This window comes from Callithrix jacchus, chromosome 15 (genome assembly GCF_049354715.1).
Source record: "Callithrix jacchus isolate 240 chromosome 15, calJac240_pri, whole genome shotgun sequence".
Lineage (NCBI taxonomy): Eukaryota > Metazoa > Chordata > Mammalia > Primates > Cebidae > Callithrix > Callithrix jacchus.
Genome location: NC_133516.1, coordinates 68,534,167 through 68,549,177, shown reverse-complemented (window position 1 = coordinate 68,549,177; position 15,011 = coordinate 68,534,167). Strand labels below are relative to the sequence as shown.

Below are 15,011 nucleotides of genomic sequence, written 5' to 3'. Positions count from 1 at the left end.
CTCATAAATTCTTTTTTTTTTTTGAGACAGAGTCTTGCTCTGTCACCCAGGCTGGAGTGCAGTGGCGTGATCTCAGCTGACTGCAACCTTTGCCTCCCGAATTCAAGCAATTCTCCTGCCTCAATCTCCCGAGTAGCTGGGACTACAGGTGCATGCTGTCATGCCCAACTAATTTTTTTTTTGTATTTTAGTAGTGATGGGGTTTCACTTTGTTGGCCAGACTGGTTTCGAACTCCTGAGCTCAGGCAGTCTACCTGCCCTGGCCTCCCAAAGTACTAGGATTATAGGCATGAGCCACCAAACCCGGCTGGACCTCACAAATTCTAAGAAGCTTTATCAGATCGTCTTCAAAGGCCAAAAGGCGTGCATTTCTTTTATTTACTTATTTATTTTGAGACGGAGTCTTGCTCTGTCACCAGGCTGGAATGCAGTGGCGCAATCTCGGCTCACTGCAATGCCCGCCTTCTGTGTTCAAGATATTCACCTGCCTCAGCCTCCCAACTAGCTGGAATTACAGACATGCGCCACCACACCCAGCTAATTTTTGTATTTTTAGTAGAGATAGGTTTCACCATGTTGGCCAGAATGGTCTCAATTTCTTAACCTCATGATCCACCCGCCTTGGCCCCCTCAAGTGCTGGGATTACAGGTGTGAGCCACGGTGCCCAGTCAAGGCTTGCATTTCTTAGAATTCTTTTCAGGATACAAAGAACCTCCATTAAATTAAACATAAAATCCTTAGTGTCTGAAGATTTTAAATACCAAAGACTCAATTTTTTTTTTTAAGCCAGGCTAACAATGCTCAGTAAACAAGGCAACAAGACCAACACACATACTGACTCTAGGCAAACCTTAAAATTTTAAGTAAGAGCTAATGTTATTTTTCTTATTAAATGCAAACTGGCAGTATGTTCTACTACTGAGAATTCTCAGTACAGAAAGTGTACTGATGCTCAAGTAACTAGAAATCTTTAGCAATACTTACAATTTATCTTAGTAAAGAACCTATAGAATTACTGAAATGTATAGACAACTTATTAATGCCAAAGTGAGCCAAGTAATCTGACAAAGAATTTTTTAAACATTTTCCTGTCACTTCCACTATTACATAGAAAGCATCATAACTTGTTAGAAAATGTGTTCCTTGTACATAGCCACCCACTGGTCTTGTCTGATTCCTATCATAACCTCCTTTGCCTTGGGCAATAAATCAGAGCCCTCCTCCACATCTAGGAGGAACAGTGGGAGGCTGGGGAAGAACTTGGCAAAAAAAAACAAAGTGGGAAAGAGGATTAATATCCAAAGCTGATGATGCTGTGGTGAAACAATGCACTTAATACATAGCAACATTACTGTGTTTATATGCCTGCTTGAATGAACTTATTCTAAAGAAGTAAAATGAGCAGGAAAAAAATATCAATATGGCCAATACTGTATTTTTTCAATATACTACAGTTTTTCTGTCTTTTTTTTGAGATAGGGTCTCACTCTTCTGTCCAGGCTGGAGTGCAGCAGTGCAATCACGGCTTGCTGCAGCCTCAATCTCCCAGGCTCAGATGATCTTCCCACCTCAGCTCCCCAGTAGCTGGAACCACAGGAAGGTGCCACTACACCTGGCTAATTTTTGTATTTTTTTGTAGTGACAAGGTGTCACCATATTTGTTGCTCAGGCTGGTCTCAAACTCTTGGCCTCAAGCGATCTACCTGCCTCAGCCTCCCAAAGTGCTGGGATTACAGGCATAAGCCAATGTGCCCAGACTAGCATTTTTTATAATAGAATATTAGAAATCACCTATATACAACAGGAATCTATAGAACATATATTTGACAGAATGTTATACAGTCAATATAATAATAAAGGATATAAATTAGTTTTATATACAGATATGTGTGTATATATATTACACACCTGTGTGTGCACTGTGTGTGTGCATGAGTGTTTGTATAGCTGGTATCTGTGTGTGTGCATGCACACATGCACACGCGCACTGGTATTACTATAACCAACATTTACCTTTTCCCTACTTTCCCCTCACCGAGGCCAGGTCCTTCCGTCTACATCCTACCCCTTCTTCACTGGGCAGCACATGTTACTCTAATACAATTTTCTTTTCAAGGCTGCCCTTAATGTTCATGTAATTAGATTTTGCTTATAGAAAACATTTTTTGTCTTTAAAAAAAACAAAAACAAAAACAAAAACAAAACAAGGAATTGTGTGGTCAAGCTATGCAGTGTGATTTCCCCTAATCCAGAAGCCCCTTTCCTTTATTCGGATGAACCTCTGTAGGGCAGTATTTAACAAAAGCATTACCAACAATGAAACCACATTCCCTGAACCTGACTTTATCATGCCCTGAATAAGAGGTGGGTCACTGTGTTACATAAACTATGCAGTTACTTTCAATATGATCTCTAGGGATGAATTACGTCAGCACTGGTAATAGGTGTCAGCACTATCTGGCCTCTAATCAAATGAGCATTAACAGCTATAATTTAAATAACAGAAGGTAGCAGCTTCGAAGAGGAGAGCAGACTGTTCTACTGGTACACTGGGCTGAGCCAGGGAATCTCACCAGCCTCCGTGCAACCGAGAGCCCGTTTACTTACTGCAAATGTCAAGAGGAGGAACTTGTTGAGGAGTACAGGGTTTTCAAGAGCAGCGCCTGATTTTATGGATTCCCATATCTGCCAGAAGAAGAAAAGCATCAAGTCAGGTTACCAGGCATCTCTGAGCTTCTCACTCTCAGGTGAAGTGTGGAGCTGAAAAGCACGCTCTTCTTTCCTACAGGCCCAGCACTACTTACCCCAAACAATGAAGTGGGTTGTTACCTAACTCTGCCCACTTCACACTGCCTCTCTCCCAGCCACACTCCCTTCAGCACCTAAGCCAAGTGAGGGAACCCAGGTGCCTCATCTCAGCAGATTTCGGCAGCACAGACGAGCCAAGCAGGCCATTTTCATGCCTCCACAATCTCCTTCAGCAAATATTTATTCATTGTCTACTATATACGGGCACATCAGGGTTACAGCAATAAAAGACACAGTCAGTCCCTACCCCCAAGACACTCGCAATCTAGAGAGAGAGTCCAGCATAAACGTGTAACTTCAGCGCCATGTAGGATTTGCTGTCAAAGTAGGTATAATTTATGGGAGGAATTCTCTGCAGACTCAGCTGGGGAAGTGGGAGGGTAAAGAGCATGGGGGGGGATCTTAAAGGAAGTGCTGTGAAATATACATGGGGGGTTCTTAAAGCCTTGAAATTATCTTGCCCTGAGAGATGAAGAAAGAAGAACAAACTTCGTTTATGTATACTCAGCAAGTACTGAGACTAGGAGCAAATGCTGGTGCTGGTCAGCAGCTGCGGATCACAAGATGTTTTTGTAGCTAAGATTTGTAGCTAAACTTGGTGTTACTAAGCAAGACAAAACAGTTGCACTAAGTATGGGTGGAAGAGGGAAGTAAGCAAGCAGAAGTAACTTCCTGCTACTGACATACTGGCCTTGAAGGAGCTGGATCACTGAAGAGAGGCCCCCAATTTCTGGTAAGCCAAAGGGGTGTGGAGCAGGAGGTGCCAGGAGAACTCGGCCCCAGTTGAGGGGTGGGATATTTCTGTGGGGAGGAACCTGCTTTTTTCCAAGACGATTAAGGCCTGAACCAACTCTTTGGAGACTCCCTTTCAAATGTGCACCCAAGCAAGGCAGGAGTCCCAGGAGCAGTCAAGCTACTGGGCAAGAAAAACCACCATCCTCACCATCCATCCCAAGGGTTGTGAAGGAAGCCAGCCTCAGGACCTGACCACTGCACCCACACCAACAAGACTCATGTCGTAATAAAGACTGGTATAAAGACTCATCAATTAAAGGGGTGAGACAGGATTGAAATAAACTGCATTTTAATTCCTCTCACTAACTCCAATGTAAAGAAGCAAAGGAAAGACATTCCAGGAAGAGAGGACATTGTGTTCCCAAGGAGAGAGGACAGAACAGAAAGTAGGTGGAGGGAATTACTGTGATTTGCTGTGACAGAGTCAGAGAATGCAAGGGCAAGACTTACAGGTCAGAAGGGCCAAAGAGGTAAACAGGGTCAGGCCACAGAGGCCTTGAAAATCAGATGCAGTAGATTAGATAAGTGAAGACACTGGAGAGACTACATGATAATCTCCTATGCCACCACGTGCACAGGATTGCCAAGCCTCTTCCAAGGTACAAGGAACAGAGTGCCCAGAGGCATTCAGCCACAGAAATGCAACTCTCAGAGGTCTAGTGGCTTCAAAATGCTGGCTGGAGAGGAGCAGCAAACTGATTACTTAACCTCTGCCCTGCCTTGTTATTTCCAGTCTATCCCAGGTGAGAGCCTGGATGTCTTCTCCCTGACCTTCCTGCCAACACAGGAGACAGCTGGGAGTATTCTCTCTGGGGAAATATACCAAAGCCCACAAGTGTTTTTAAGTTCCTATCATATGCCAGTTTCTGCAGCAGAACCTTGTGCCTGATCATAAACACTGTACCTGCCAGGACCACAGGAAATATGACACATACATCACATTTTCCCAGCTAACCTCATTTGCTGCTTGTTCCAAAAGGAGCTTCTTATCTGCAGTCTTGAAAGACTCGAGTGTGTTGGTGTTATAGAGTGTTCCAACAGCTGGGCAGCAACGGGCTGGGGTGGGAGCACTCCTAGACACAAGAGAAACACGGTTAGGCAGGCAGTTGGGACTTAGAGAGCCAGAGAAAGACAAGTCAACCACCATGGTAGTGGGAGAAAAGGGGTATTGCTCTATAGGGCAAACAGAAGATTAACTGTATGTTTTCTTGGAAAAAGATGAATATCATCAATCAAGGACTTAAAAACAGGCACCATTCCCCTCCAAAAGCCTATATACTCCCTGTACTCTAACCTATCAGGATGCTGTTCTTCCACCGTTCCCCAAAGAGAAGTTCATTTCCTATTTTTTCTCCTTTAACATCTTTAACCAGAGGGAAATATTATTTGTTGAGCCAGGAACTGTGCACAGTTTGAATTCTCATAACAGCTCTTTTCCCCCATTTAAAGGTTTAAGCAACTAGCCTAAGGTCACATAATAGCCAGAGCTTGAATCTAAAACAAAAGCTAGCTGAGTCCAAAGGTATTGTGCTGTGCCCTCCCTACCTCTCAGACCTTCCCAGGCTCTAATCTCTCCTCTTCCAAAAAGCTATCTCTATTTTCCCTGCTAAGAGTTGGCACATAAAACTCAGCATAATATTTTCGAGAACTACAGTCATACCCATCCAGCTGTAGGACAGTAAGCTCCGTGAGGACAGGAGGTATGTGTTCTCATGACTGTCCTACAACCTAGCCTGCCCCAAACGGGGCTCTGCACAGAGTTATTGCTGAGCAAGGCCCTGAGGATTGAGTCTAACAGACAAAATCTTTCACACCTGGGCTACCTGTCAATCTGTCATGCCACCAGGTTCACACACTCTACATTGCCTCCAAAGGCCTCACAGTCATCAGAGTAAGCAAAGTCAGGAAAAGAGGAGTTGATTCTGAATATGAATTCAGATGAGGACAAATCTGGTTTCTTCTCTGAAATGATTAACTTGCATTTCAGAGGTTACAGATGTTACATGAAAATATTCATTTCATTAGCAGCCTACTATTGCTGTCATAATTAATGCAGAGAGAATGCCTTTTTATTGATTGCACTGATGATAGCTATATGGTTTAGAAGAACCTGTGTCTTTTCATTTAGAATCCATGTAAAAGTGGGTTTATGGGGCTGAAGGAGTAGAAGTCTAAACCTAGAACAGGTATGAAGGGGTGCAATGAATGACACGATTCTGTCAAATGCTGTCTATCAGGCTCAAATGCCAAGCCCCCGGAGAGAGCTAGCTTTCAATGACCAGAGCCTTCCCTTGAGAGCTATGAGTCAGCAAATCACAGGTGGTTTGTCACCATGCTCCTTCAATAAAAGAATATTTTTCATCCAGGTGAGATGGGAACATCCAAGCTGTCTTGAAGAGAGAGAAATCACAAAGGGAAAAGATTAAGCCCAGAGGAAAGGCAAAGAAAGCAGAGCAGTTGGTAAACTAGGCCTTCTACATTCAGACTTGGCTTTACGAAACCGCTGCTGAAACAGGATGTGGAAACAGAAGGAAGGATGCTATGATCTAATTTGGACACAAGCACAGAGGAGGAAAGTGCCCTTCCTCCCAAACTTCCCAGGTGTGTGAAAGCAATACCAAAGCCTCACTCTGTGAAGAGAAAACTGCATACCAAGAGCTCAAGCAACTGCAAGACGGCTAGGCTCGTAGGAGCATCAGCACTTATGCAAGTTAATTAGCCAGGACAATCTGAAGCTTCAAACGAGAAGCATTTTTCATGACTAAAGTTCCATCATGGAAGGTGGCAGGAAAATGAATTTAAAAAGTGATAATGAGAGGAAAGGAGCCTGAGACTTAGAGACAAGAGAATTTAGATCAAATCTTGGTTCTGACACTTACTAGTTTAGTTTCCTATGGTTCCATTTATATGAAATGTGCAGAATAGGCAAATCCTTAAGAGACAGAAAGTAGTTATGGTTGGCTAGGACTGACGAGTATGGAGTGGGGGGATGGGGAGTCACTGCCAAGGGTGTCTTTTTTGGGAGATGAAAATGTTCTGGAATTAGTAGTGATGGTTGCAAGACTCTGTGAATCTACTAAAAACCAATGAATTGTACAGTTTAAAGGGGTGAATTTTATCGTGTGTGAATTATATCTCAACATAGCTGCTAAAAATAATCTGAATTAGAAATTTCTCCACATACTAAGGCTAACAGTGAACTCACAATAATATACATACTAACCTGTATTACAGCTAGATGCTTGGCCTTCACTCAATCTCACAGTGATGACTCAGGAAAGTGCTGGGGCTGTGTTGCACCAGTTATTTACGTTTGGCCAACAGGCAGGCAGGTGGTCAGAATGGAATAAATCCTATGGAAGAGCACAGGTGCTCTTTATACCTGGAGGAATCTACTTCACACACACCCACAGGGAATGTTGGGAACCCAGAAAGTCACACTCAGTTGGGGGTCATGCTTCTTTATCCTCTCCAGATTTCCCTAGCAATCACAGAGTTTCTGTTTCTAACAAACATTCTCTAACATGGTCCACTGGCATCTTTCCATCAACCACACTGCATGCCCATTTTGACAGCCACACACTTAGACTGCTTGTAATTCAATTAGATGGTTACTTGAGCAAATAGTACATTCCAGATCTGTGTTGGGTGTTGGTAATATAGCAGAGAATAAGACAGACACAGCCTCTGCCCTGTATTTATGAGTTGGTGCATGACTCCTACTTCCTTCACTACCTTTTCAGTTCTTTGAGGGCAAGAATTATGCCTTCAATTTCTCTAATTAGGTCCAACTTGAGGCTTACAAAAGAAAAATACTTCTTATGAATAAAGACAAACATTCTTCAAGGGAAAGAAACCCACAGAAATGTTCTTCATTCAAATGTTGATCATTCGAGGCTCAGAAAGGAAAATTATTTATCAGCTTCACACTGGTATAGAGATTGTCAATCAAAATCTATTTTCCTCGTCAGCAGAAATAGAAAGCATATATGATGTTTTTAACTGGGTTCCATAATTCCCAGTCTTCTTTGCAAGACAGGTGAGGCCATGAGCTCTCCTCAGTAGAATCTGAGTGTCCCTTCCCGCTAGGGCATTTAACAGACTGTGTATCTCTTCCACCTATTTGCACCTTGGCTCTCTTTCCACATTAATCAGTTGTTACCTGAAAGTGACAACTATCTTAATCAGCACGCAAATGCAAAGTCCTCAGGGATGATGGAATCACAACATGGAAGAAGACTGAACCAGCAGCCCTAGGCTATTCGATGAGCAAGAAATGAACTTCCTTTGTGTTTGGGCCCTTATATTTTTGGGTCTGATTCAGCAGGACACCCTACCTCAAGACACATCCTCCAGTTTAAGACAGTTGGTGCCTAATAAAATACGACTTGAGTGACAATTCATCTAATCCAATTCAGAGAACAGGATCCTTGTGCTGCTGCCTGCAGAGATCCTTAAGACTCCCAGGGACTCAAAGTAAAAGGAACTTACCCGGTGCTATGCAAAGCTGAGATACTCTTGACATCTACAAGTGAGTATTAGGGTTGTTAGCTCTTCAACTGTATCTTATTCCTGTCTCTATGCCCAGCACCTAGCACAGTCTATTATCAAGACACAGAGGAAGCAATCAGTAAGTTTTCCTGAGATAATGATTACCTCTTCATGCTTATTACAGCACAGAGCACACTATAATGCAAATATATGCCTTCTACTTCTCTCTTTCATTACAGTAGAGGAGCTCTGGAGAACCTATTTCACAAGTCTTTGTATTCCTAATACCTACACATTTGCACATTGTAGATATTTCTTCTTTGATAAATAAATTCATAAACAATTTCTCTACTAATCCATGCAGATATACAGCAATCAAAACAAAGATGGGGTAATAATAAAGGAAATAATTTGGAATAAAGAAATCAGGTCTTCTGAGAAGTCCCAAGCACTTTCATTAACCTTCCCAGCCATCCTCATAGGGACTCAGAAAGTAACAGACTTTTAAAACTGGAAGGAACATTAGAAAGCAAGAACCCATTTTAAAGATGAGGAAACAAAAGTTGAGAAAACTAAAAGAGCTTATTGAAGAAGGACAGTTAATTAGCAATAGATTCTAAGTCTTCAAACTTCAAATCTAGGGCTATTTTCAGAACACTGGGGACCATGTCTTATTCCTGCTTACCTCCCACCGTCTACCACAGTGCCTCGCACACTGAGGGTATTCAATGGTTAAAGAAAAAATATGGTGAGTGAAAATGAGCAACTTGTGTGAAAGTCATAGCTGCACGATCACAGATTTTCTTATCTCCTTCAACCCAAATTTTTAGATTACTGAAGTTTAAGATGCTCACATTTTAATAATAAGTTCAAACCTAACTTCTGTGAACTGCTTGTTTCTAATTATTCTAAAGAATATAATTATTAAAGCCTTAAAAAACAAACAAAACTTCAGTACAGTAGAAGAATAAGGACAGGAGTGAGGTTAGTCTGAGACAAATATGAGGCTCCCCAGATTACACAAAACAGACTGTTGATGCTCCCCACGTACCATCTTCACACAAATTAATACTTGTACATTTCCAGTATTTTCCTTGCTAAATCTTAATGGCTCCAAAATAAGTTGGTTTGCCAAAACTAGAGAGAGATTATTAGAATTTAATTTCTTTTGACAGGTAACCACAAGGAATTTACGATGGAGCAAGAAAGCTCCGAAGGGAACAAGAAACACCAACACATACATTTTTAAAGATACAAATACTAACATCATTGTGGATGTATGTCATGCTTTCAAATTTTGCAAGTGGATTGAGATAAAAGAAAAAAAATATTGATTTTCTGAGATTAAAAAGAATTCTAGGGACATTTTAAATATCCTAATATTTTACTATTGCCACTTTCAAAAGCCAGAAAGATCTTAAAGACTTCATCTTCCTAAAATTCTCCATTTTGATGCTGCTGAGGTACAATAAGCAGAAAAACACTGTAGCCTTTTTCAATTCTCAATAATCTTAAAGGCCCTCAACATGGTTTCAGCTCCACCCTCTTTCTCAAACTGAATTCTTAAGGACCACTAAGACTTAATCAACAAACACAATGGCCCTCAAATTGACCTCTGTGCTTCTGACACTGCTATCTTCCCTTTCCTTCCTGAAAGCATTTCCTTCTTTGGTTTCTGTAACACTTTTCTGGTTTTCCTCTGACAACCCCTGTGTCCTTTGCTAGTTCTCTATGTCTTTCACCTCCCTAATCAGAGGCATCCACTGTTTGCACCTTTTGTTGCAACAAGGCTTGATGGAGAACGAGCGCATCCCAATGACAGAAGTACTCTTCAAGGAATGGATAATAACAAACTTCGGTGAGTTAAAAGAACATGTTGCAGCCCAACGTAAAGAAACTAGGAACTTTGAAAAAAGGTTTGATGAAATCCTATTGAGAACAGACAACTTAGAGAGGAGTATGAGTGAATTAATGGATCTGAAGAATACAGTACAGGAACTCCCAGAAGTATGCACAGGTTTAAACACTCGAATTATTCAAGCAGAAGAAGGGATATCAGAGGTCAAAATCCAACTTAATGAAATAAAACAAGAAGACAAGATTAGAGAAAAAAGGATAAAAAGGAATGAGCAAAGTCTCCAAGAAATGTGGGACTATGTGAAAAGACCAAATTTACGTTTGATAGGTGTACCTGAATGCGACGGAGAGAATGAATCCAAGCTGGAAAATACCCTTCAGGATATTATTCAGGAACATTTTCCTAAACTAGCAAAGCAGGTCAATATTCAACCCCAGGTAATACAGAGAACACCACAAAGATATTCCGCAAGAAGAGCAACCCCAAGGCACATAGTCGTTAGATTCACCAGGGTTGAAATGAAGGAGAAAATACTAAGGGCAGCCAGAGAGAAAGGTCAGGTTACCCACAAAGGCAAGCCTATCAGACTTACAGCAGAACTCTCAGCAGAAACTCTACAAGCCAGAAGAGAGTGGGGGCCAATATTCAACATCCTCAAAGAACAGAACCTTCAGCCCAGAATTTCATATCCAGCCAAACTAAACTTCACAACTGAAGGAAAAATAAAATCTTTTATGAACAAGCAAGAAGAACTCAGATTTTATTACCACCAGGCCTGCTTTACAAGAGCTTCTGGAAGAAGGATTACACACAGAAAGAAACAACCAGTATTAGCCTTCCTAAAAGTATACCAAAAAGTAAAGAGCACCAACATAAAGAAGAATTTACACCAACGAATGGATAAAACAGCCAGTTAACATCAAATGGCAGTAACCCTAAATTTAAATCAACTAAATCCCCCAATCAAAAGACATAGCCAAAACCCAACGGCATGTTAGATCCAGACCTGTTTCACATGCAAGGATACACAAAGACTCAAAACAAAGGGATGGAGAAAGATTTACCAACCAAATGGAGAGCAAAAATAAATAATAAATGAATAAAAAGCAGGAGTTGCAAATCTCGTATCGGATAAAATAGATTTTAAAGCAACAAAGATACAGTGGTAAAAGGATCAATGCAACAACAAGAGCTAACAATCCTAACACCCAGATACATAAAGACTTAGACTCAATGAGACAGAAAATTAATAAGGATATCAAGGACTCAAACTCAGATCCAGAACAAGTAAACTAAATCAATATTTATAGAGCTCCCCACTTCAAATACACAAAATATACATTCTTGTCAATACCACATCACACCTACTCATAAGTTTAAATGAAACATTGATTGGCCATTATTAATACCCAATTTTTTTCAGAATAAAGCAATATTTCCGTTTACTCTCCCTCTTTCTCTTCTTCTTTCTTCCTCTCCTTTACTTATTTTTTTTTTCTTTCCTTCTCTCAAAAAAAGAAATCAACTTGTAAACCTCTAGATCCAGGTCGGCAATGTCTCTCTCATTGCTTGATTTCCTTCCTTCCCTTGCCTCCCTCCCTCCCTCCCTCCCTCCCCCCTTCTTCCCTTCCTTCCTTCCTTCATCCCTTCCTTCCTCCCTACCGTCCTCCTTCCCTCCCTTCCTGCCTTCCTCACCCCCCCACAAAAAAAAAAATAAAAAAAAAAAAATAAATAAATAAATACACTTTTTTCTCTCACCCCTGCATTCTAAATTTGGCTACATATGACCCTGGGCAAGCCACTTTTACCTTTCGTTCCATGGTTTCCTCAACTGAACAAGAGAGAAAAATCACACCTGGCAAGTCTGCAGGAACAGATGTTTATGAAAATGCCTAGCTAATTAAGTGCTCAATATATGTGTCTCTTGGCTGGGTGTGGTGACTCAATCCTATAATCCCAGCACTTTGGGAGGCTAAGGCAGGCGAATCACTTGAGGTCAGGATTTCAAGACCAGCCTGGCCAATATGGTGAAACACTGTCTCTACCAAAAAATACAAAACTTAGCCAGGTGTAATGATGCATGCTTGTAATTCCAGCTACTTGGGAGGCTGAGGAACAAGAATCGCTTGAACTCAGGAAGCGGAGGTTACAGTGAGCTGAGATTATGCCACTGCATTCCAGCCTGGGCGACAGAGTAAGACTCTGTCAAAAAAAATATATGTGACTCCTTTTTCCAGCAACTCGCCACAGTTCCCAAGCAGATAAAAAAAAAAATTCTTTGAGGATGTATCTATCATTTTCCTTTGTATACCACCATAATGCCTTGCACAGTGGCTTGTATACAGAATTTGCCTAATAAACATTCATTGATCAATGCCCATGAACAAGCAACTAAAGGAGTAAACCGTGAGGTATCAATAAAAGATCACAAAATATTAACTACAATCAAAACCAAGAGGGATATCATCTATGTTTCATTCTAGATGGCACCTGGTACCTAATAGACTCTGATAAATATGTGGTGAAAAATTAACCAGACAGACCTACGCACCTAGCATTCATCTCTATGGGAGGTATGAGAATTGTGAGGGGCTGACTCTGCACACCGGGTGCTTCCCTAGTTCCTCCTGTGGTCCACCTATGAGGGAGGTAAGCATGCTCATTCCTCGCCAAAAGCCGTGTTCTTTACTTCAGATTTTGAACAAATAAATACTCACGTGTCAAAAGCACTGAACTCCAATGTTAAGCGAGCTGGCAGCCCAGCAGAGTCACCTGGACGGAAGCATTATCACATTTTCAATGACAAGTCAGAAATAGCAGCATTCATAACAAAAATGCTTATGAATAGTTTTGTTCTCTTTGTTGAGCCCAAGGCACCCCATCCAATTTATGATTATCTATGATACATAGATAATATATGTATGGATAGATAATGGCAGAATGTGAAAGAGATCTTGTGAATATGAGGCATTTGCCAAGAATATAAAAAAGATTCAATGGAAAAAAAAATTTCCAGTCTCTTCCCCCAACAATGCTAAGTAATGGGTATTATTTGGATTAGTAATTTTGAGTTTCTCTATTCTCTTTCTTTTTCCCCACAACAAGAGAAAAGAAATGAAAATGAACAGGGATCAAACAGTCAGGAAGTAAAATAGAAACTAGTGAAGAGCACTGATTATAAAAGACATGGCAGTCCCTTTCTACAGGAAAACTGACACTATACTAGAGGACAGAGGATAACAGAAGATGATAGAAAATGAAATTTACTATTACCTACCATTGTAGTAATAACCCTTAATGTCCTTGGGAGCTTCATCCAGCCGATACTCATTCAGCTTCTTCTGGGTCAACTCATGCCAGAACCCAACATCCAAGGCACTGCTAAAGGGGGCAAACTGCAGTTTAGAGAGTCCAGGATCCTCTGTAGTTGCTGCCATTATTTCTTGCCTACTAAAAAACAAAACGGAACACAGTAAAATAACATATCCATGCAAAAGCTCATGAGATAGAACATTTGTAATAAAGCTTAATTCAAACAAAAAGTAATAAGATGTCTACAGGATATCTTAAGACACGACTTCTTTTTGGATTGTGGTAAGAAACATGGAACATACACGTTACCATCTAGATTATTTCAAAGTATACAGTTAGGTGGCATTAAGTATAATAATCACAATGTTGTAAAACAGATCTCCAGAACTTTTTCATCTTGCAAAACTGGAACTCTATACTCTTTAAACAATAACTCCCCATTTCCTCTCCCCCAGGACCTTGCACCCACCATTCTACTTTCTGTCCATATGGGTTTGACTACTTCATGTAAATGGAATCATGCAGTATTTGTGTTTTTGTAACTGGCTTATTTCACTTGAGACACAACTCTGGAACACAGGGAGGGGAACGTCACATACTGGGGCCTGTTGGAGGGTAGGGGGATAGGGGAGGGATAGCAGGGGGTAAGGGGATAGAAGAGGGATAGCATTAGGAGAAATACCTAGTATAGAATGCGGGGTGATGGATGCAGCAAACCACTATGGCATGTGTATACCTATGTAACAAACCTGCATGTTCTGCACAAGTACCCCAGAACTTAAAGTATAATAATTTAAAAAAAGAAAAACAAAAAAGACACAATTTTGAAAACTATCCTAATTGGCCTATGTTGCCAAGCTGATTCTCCTCATGACAGTGATTTTTCTAAGCAACGCTTTCTGGCCTTAATGTTTATGCTTCTTCCTTCCTTATTTGAGTCAGTCTCAAATAAGGACTAATGATGTACTACTGCTATTCCTTATTTGACACAGTCACTATCTCAGAAGCTTTTGTCATCTTGTGTGGTCCTAGAGAACTCCGCAAGTACAAAATCCTAAATCTGGCCGCTCGGAAATGCAACAAACCAAACTGCCAGAATTCTATCTGTATGAGAGCAGTGCTTTAGCACCTCTAGATGAGGCAGATAATGAAGGATGTGTTTCTCCCCACCTCCTACAGTGCCTACATTTCTTTGAAATCTCATGTTTTATCTTTTCAGTGCATGGAAATTTCGCATTTTATGCCATGATACATATGTTATTATTTCATTTTCCCCCTCAAATTATCAGATAAATTTGACCTTCCTGGCAATCACGCACATGTATGCTGTTAACTTTCTATAATCCCTCCACACTCTCAGGGGTAACACACCCCAGTTTGAGAAGCATAATACTAAAGAAATCTGGCAGCTCCAAAAAGCAAATTTATGAGGTCCCTTCACTTTCCATTCTGTCCAATTACCCCACAACCAGACATATGAGTATTTCTGCAGCGGAACCTATGAATAATCACAGTAAATGGGATATATTTTTTTTTTTTTTGAGACAGGGTCACGTTTTGCTGCCCAGGCTGCAGTACATTGGCACAATCTCAGCTCGCTGCAACCTTAGTCTCCCAAGCTTAAGCAATCTTCCCACCTCAGCCTCCCGAGTGGCTGAGACTACAGGCATGTGCCACCATGCCTGGCTAATTTTTCTGTATTTTCAGTACAGGCCAGGTCTTGCCATGTCACCCAGGCTGGTCTTG

The 15,011-nt window shown here is 41.0% G+C and overlaps 1 protein-coding gene across 25 annotated transcripts in view; it reads right to left on the bottom strand.

Annotated features, from left to right (window-relative positions):
- The window catches only part of ATG7 (autophagy related 7), a 275,247-nt gene that overhangs the window by 230,205 nt on the left and 30,031 nt on the right, over positions 1–15,011 (bottom strand). For 16 of the 25 annotated variants that reach the window (XR_008476829.2, XR_013527506.1, XR_013527504.1 and 13 more), the window contains 4 exons: positions 13,231–13,403; positions 12,671–12,725; positions 4,560–4,677; positions 2,609–2,686 (listed from right to left, as the gene is read on the bottom strand). Coding sequence is in view for 14 of the 25 variants with exons in the window: in XM_054245934.2 (XP_054101909.1) it covers positions 2,609–2,686; positions 4,560–4,677; positions 12,671–12,725; positions 13,231–13,403 (424 nt within the window). In the remaining 11 variants the exon portion in view is untranslated. Of the gene's footprint in view, positions 1–2,608; positions 2,687–3,056; positions 3,143–4,559; positions 4,678–6,827; positions 6,958–12,670; positions 12,726–13,230; positions 13,404–15,011 lie in introns of those variants that run through there. The other 9 variants (XR_013527507.1, XM_078351646.1, XM_054245937.2 and 6 more) reach the window with 3 other exon arrangements.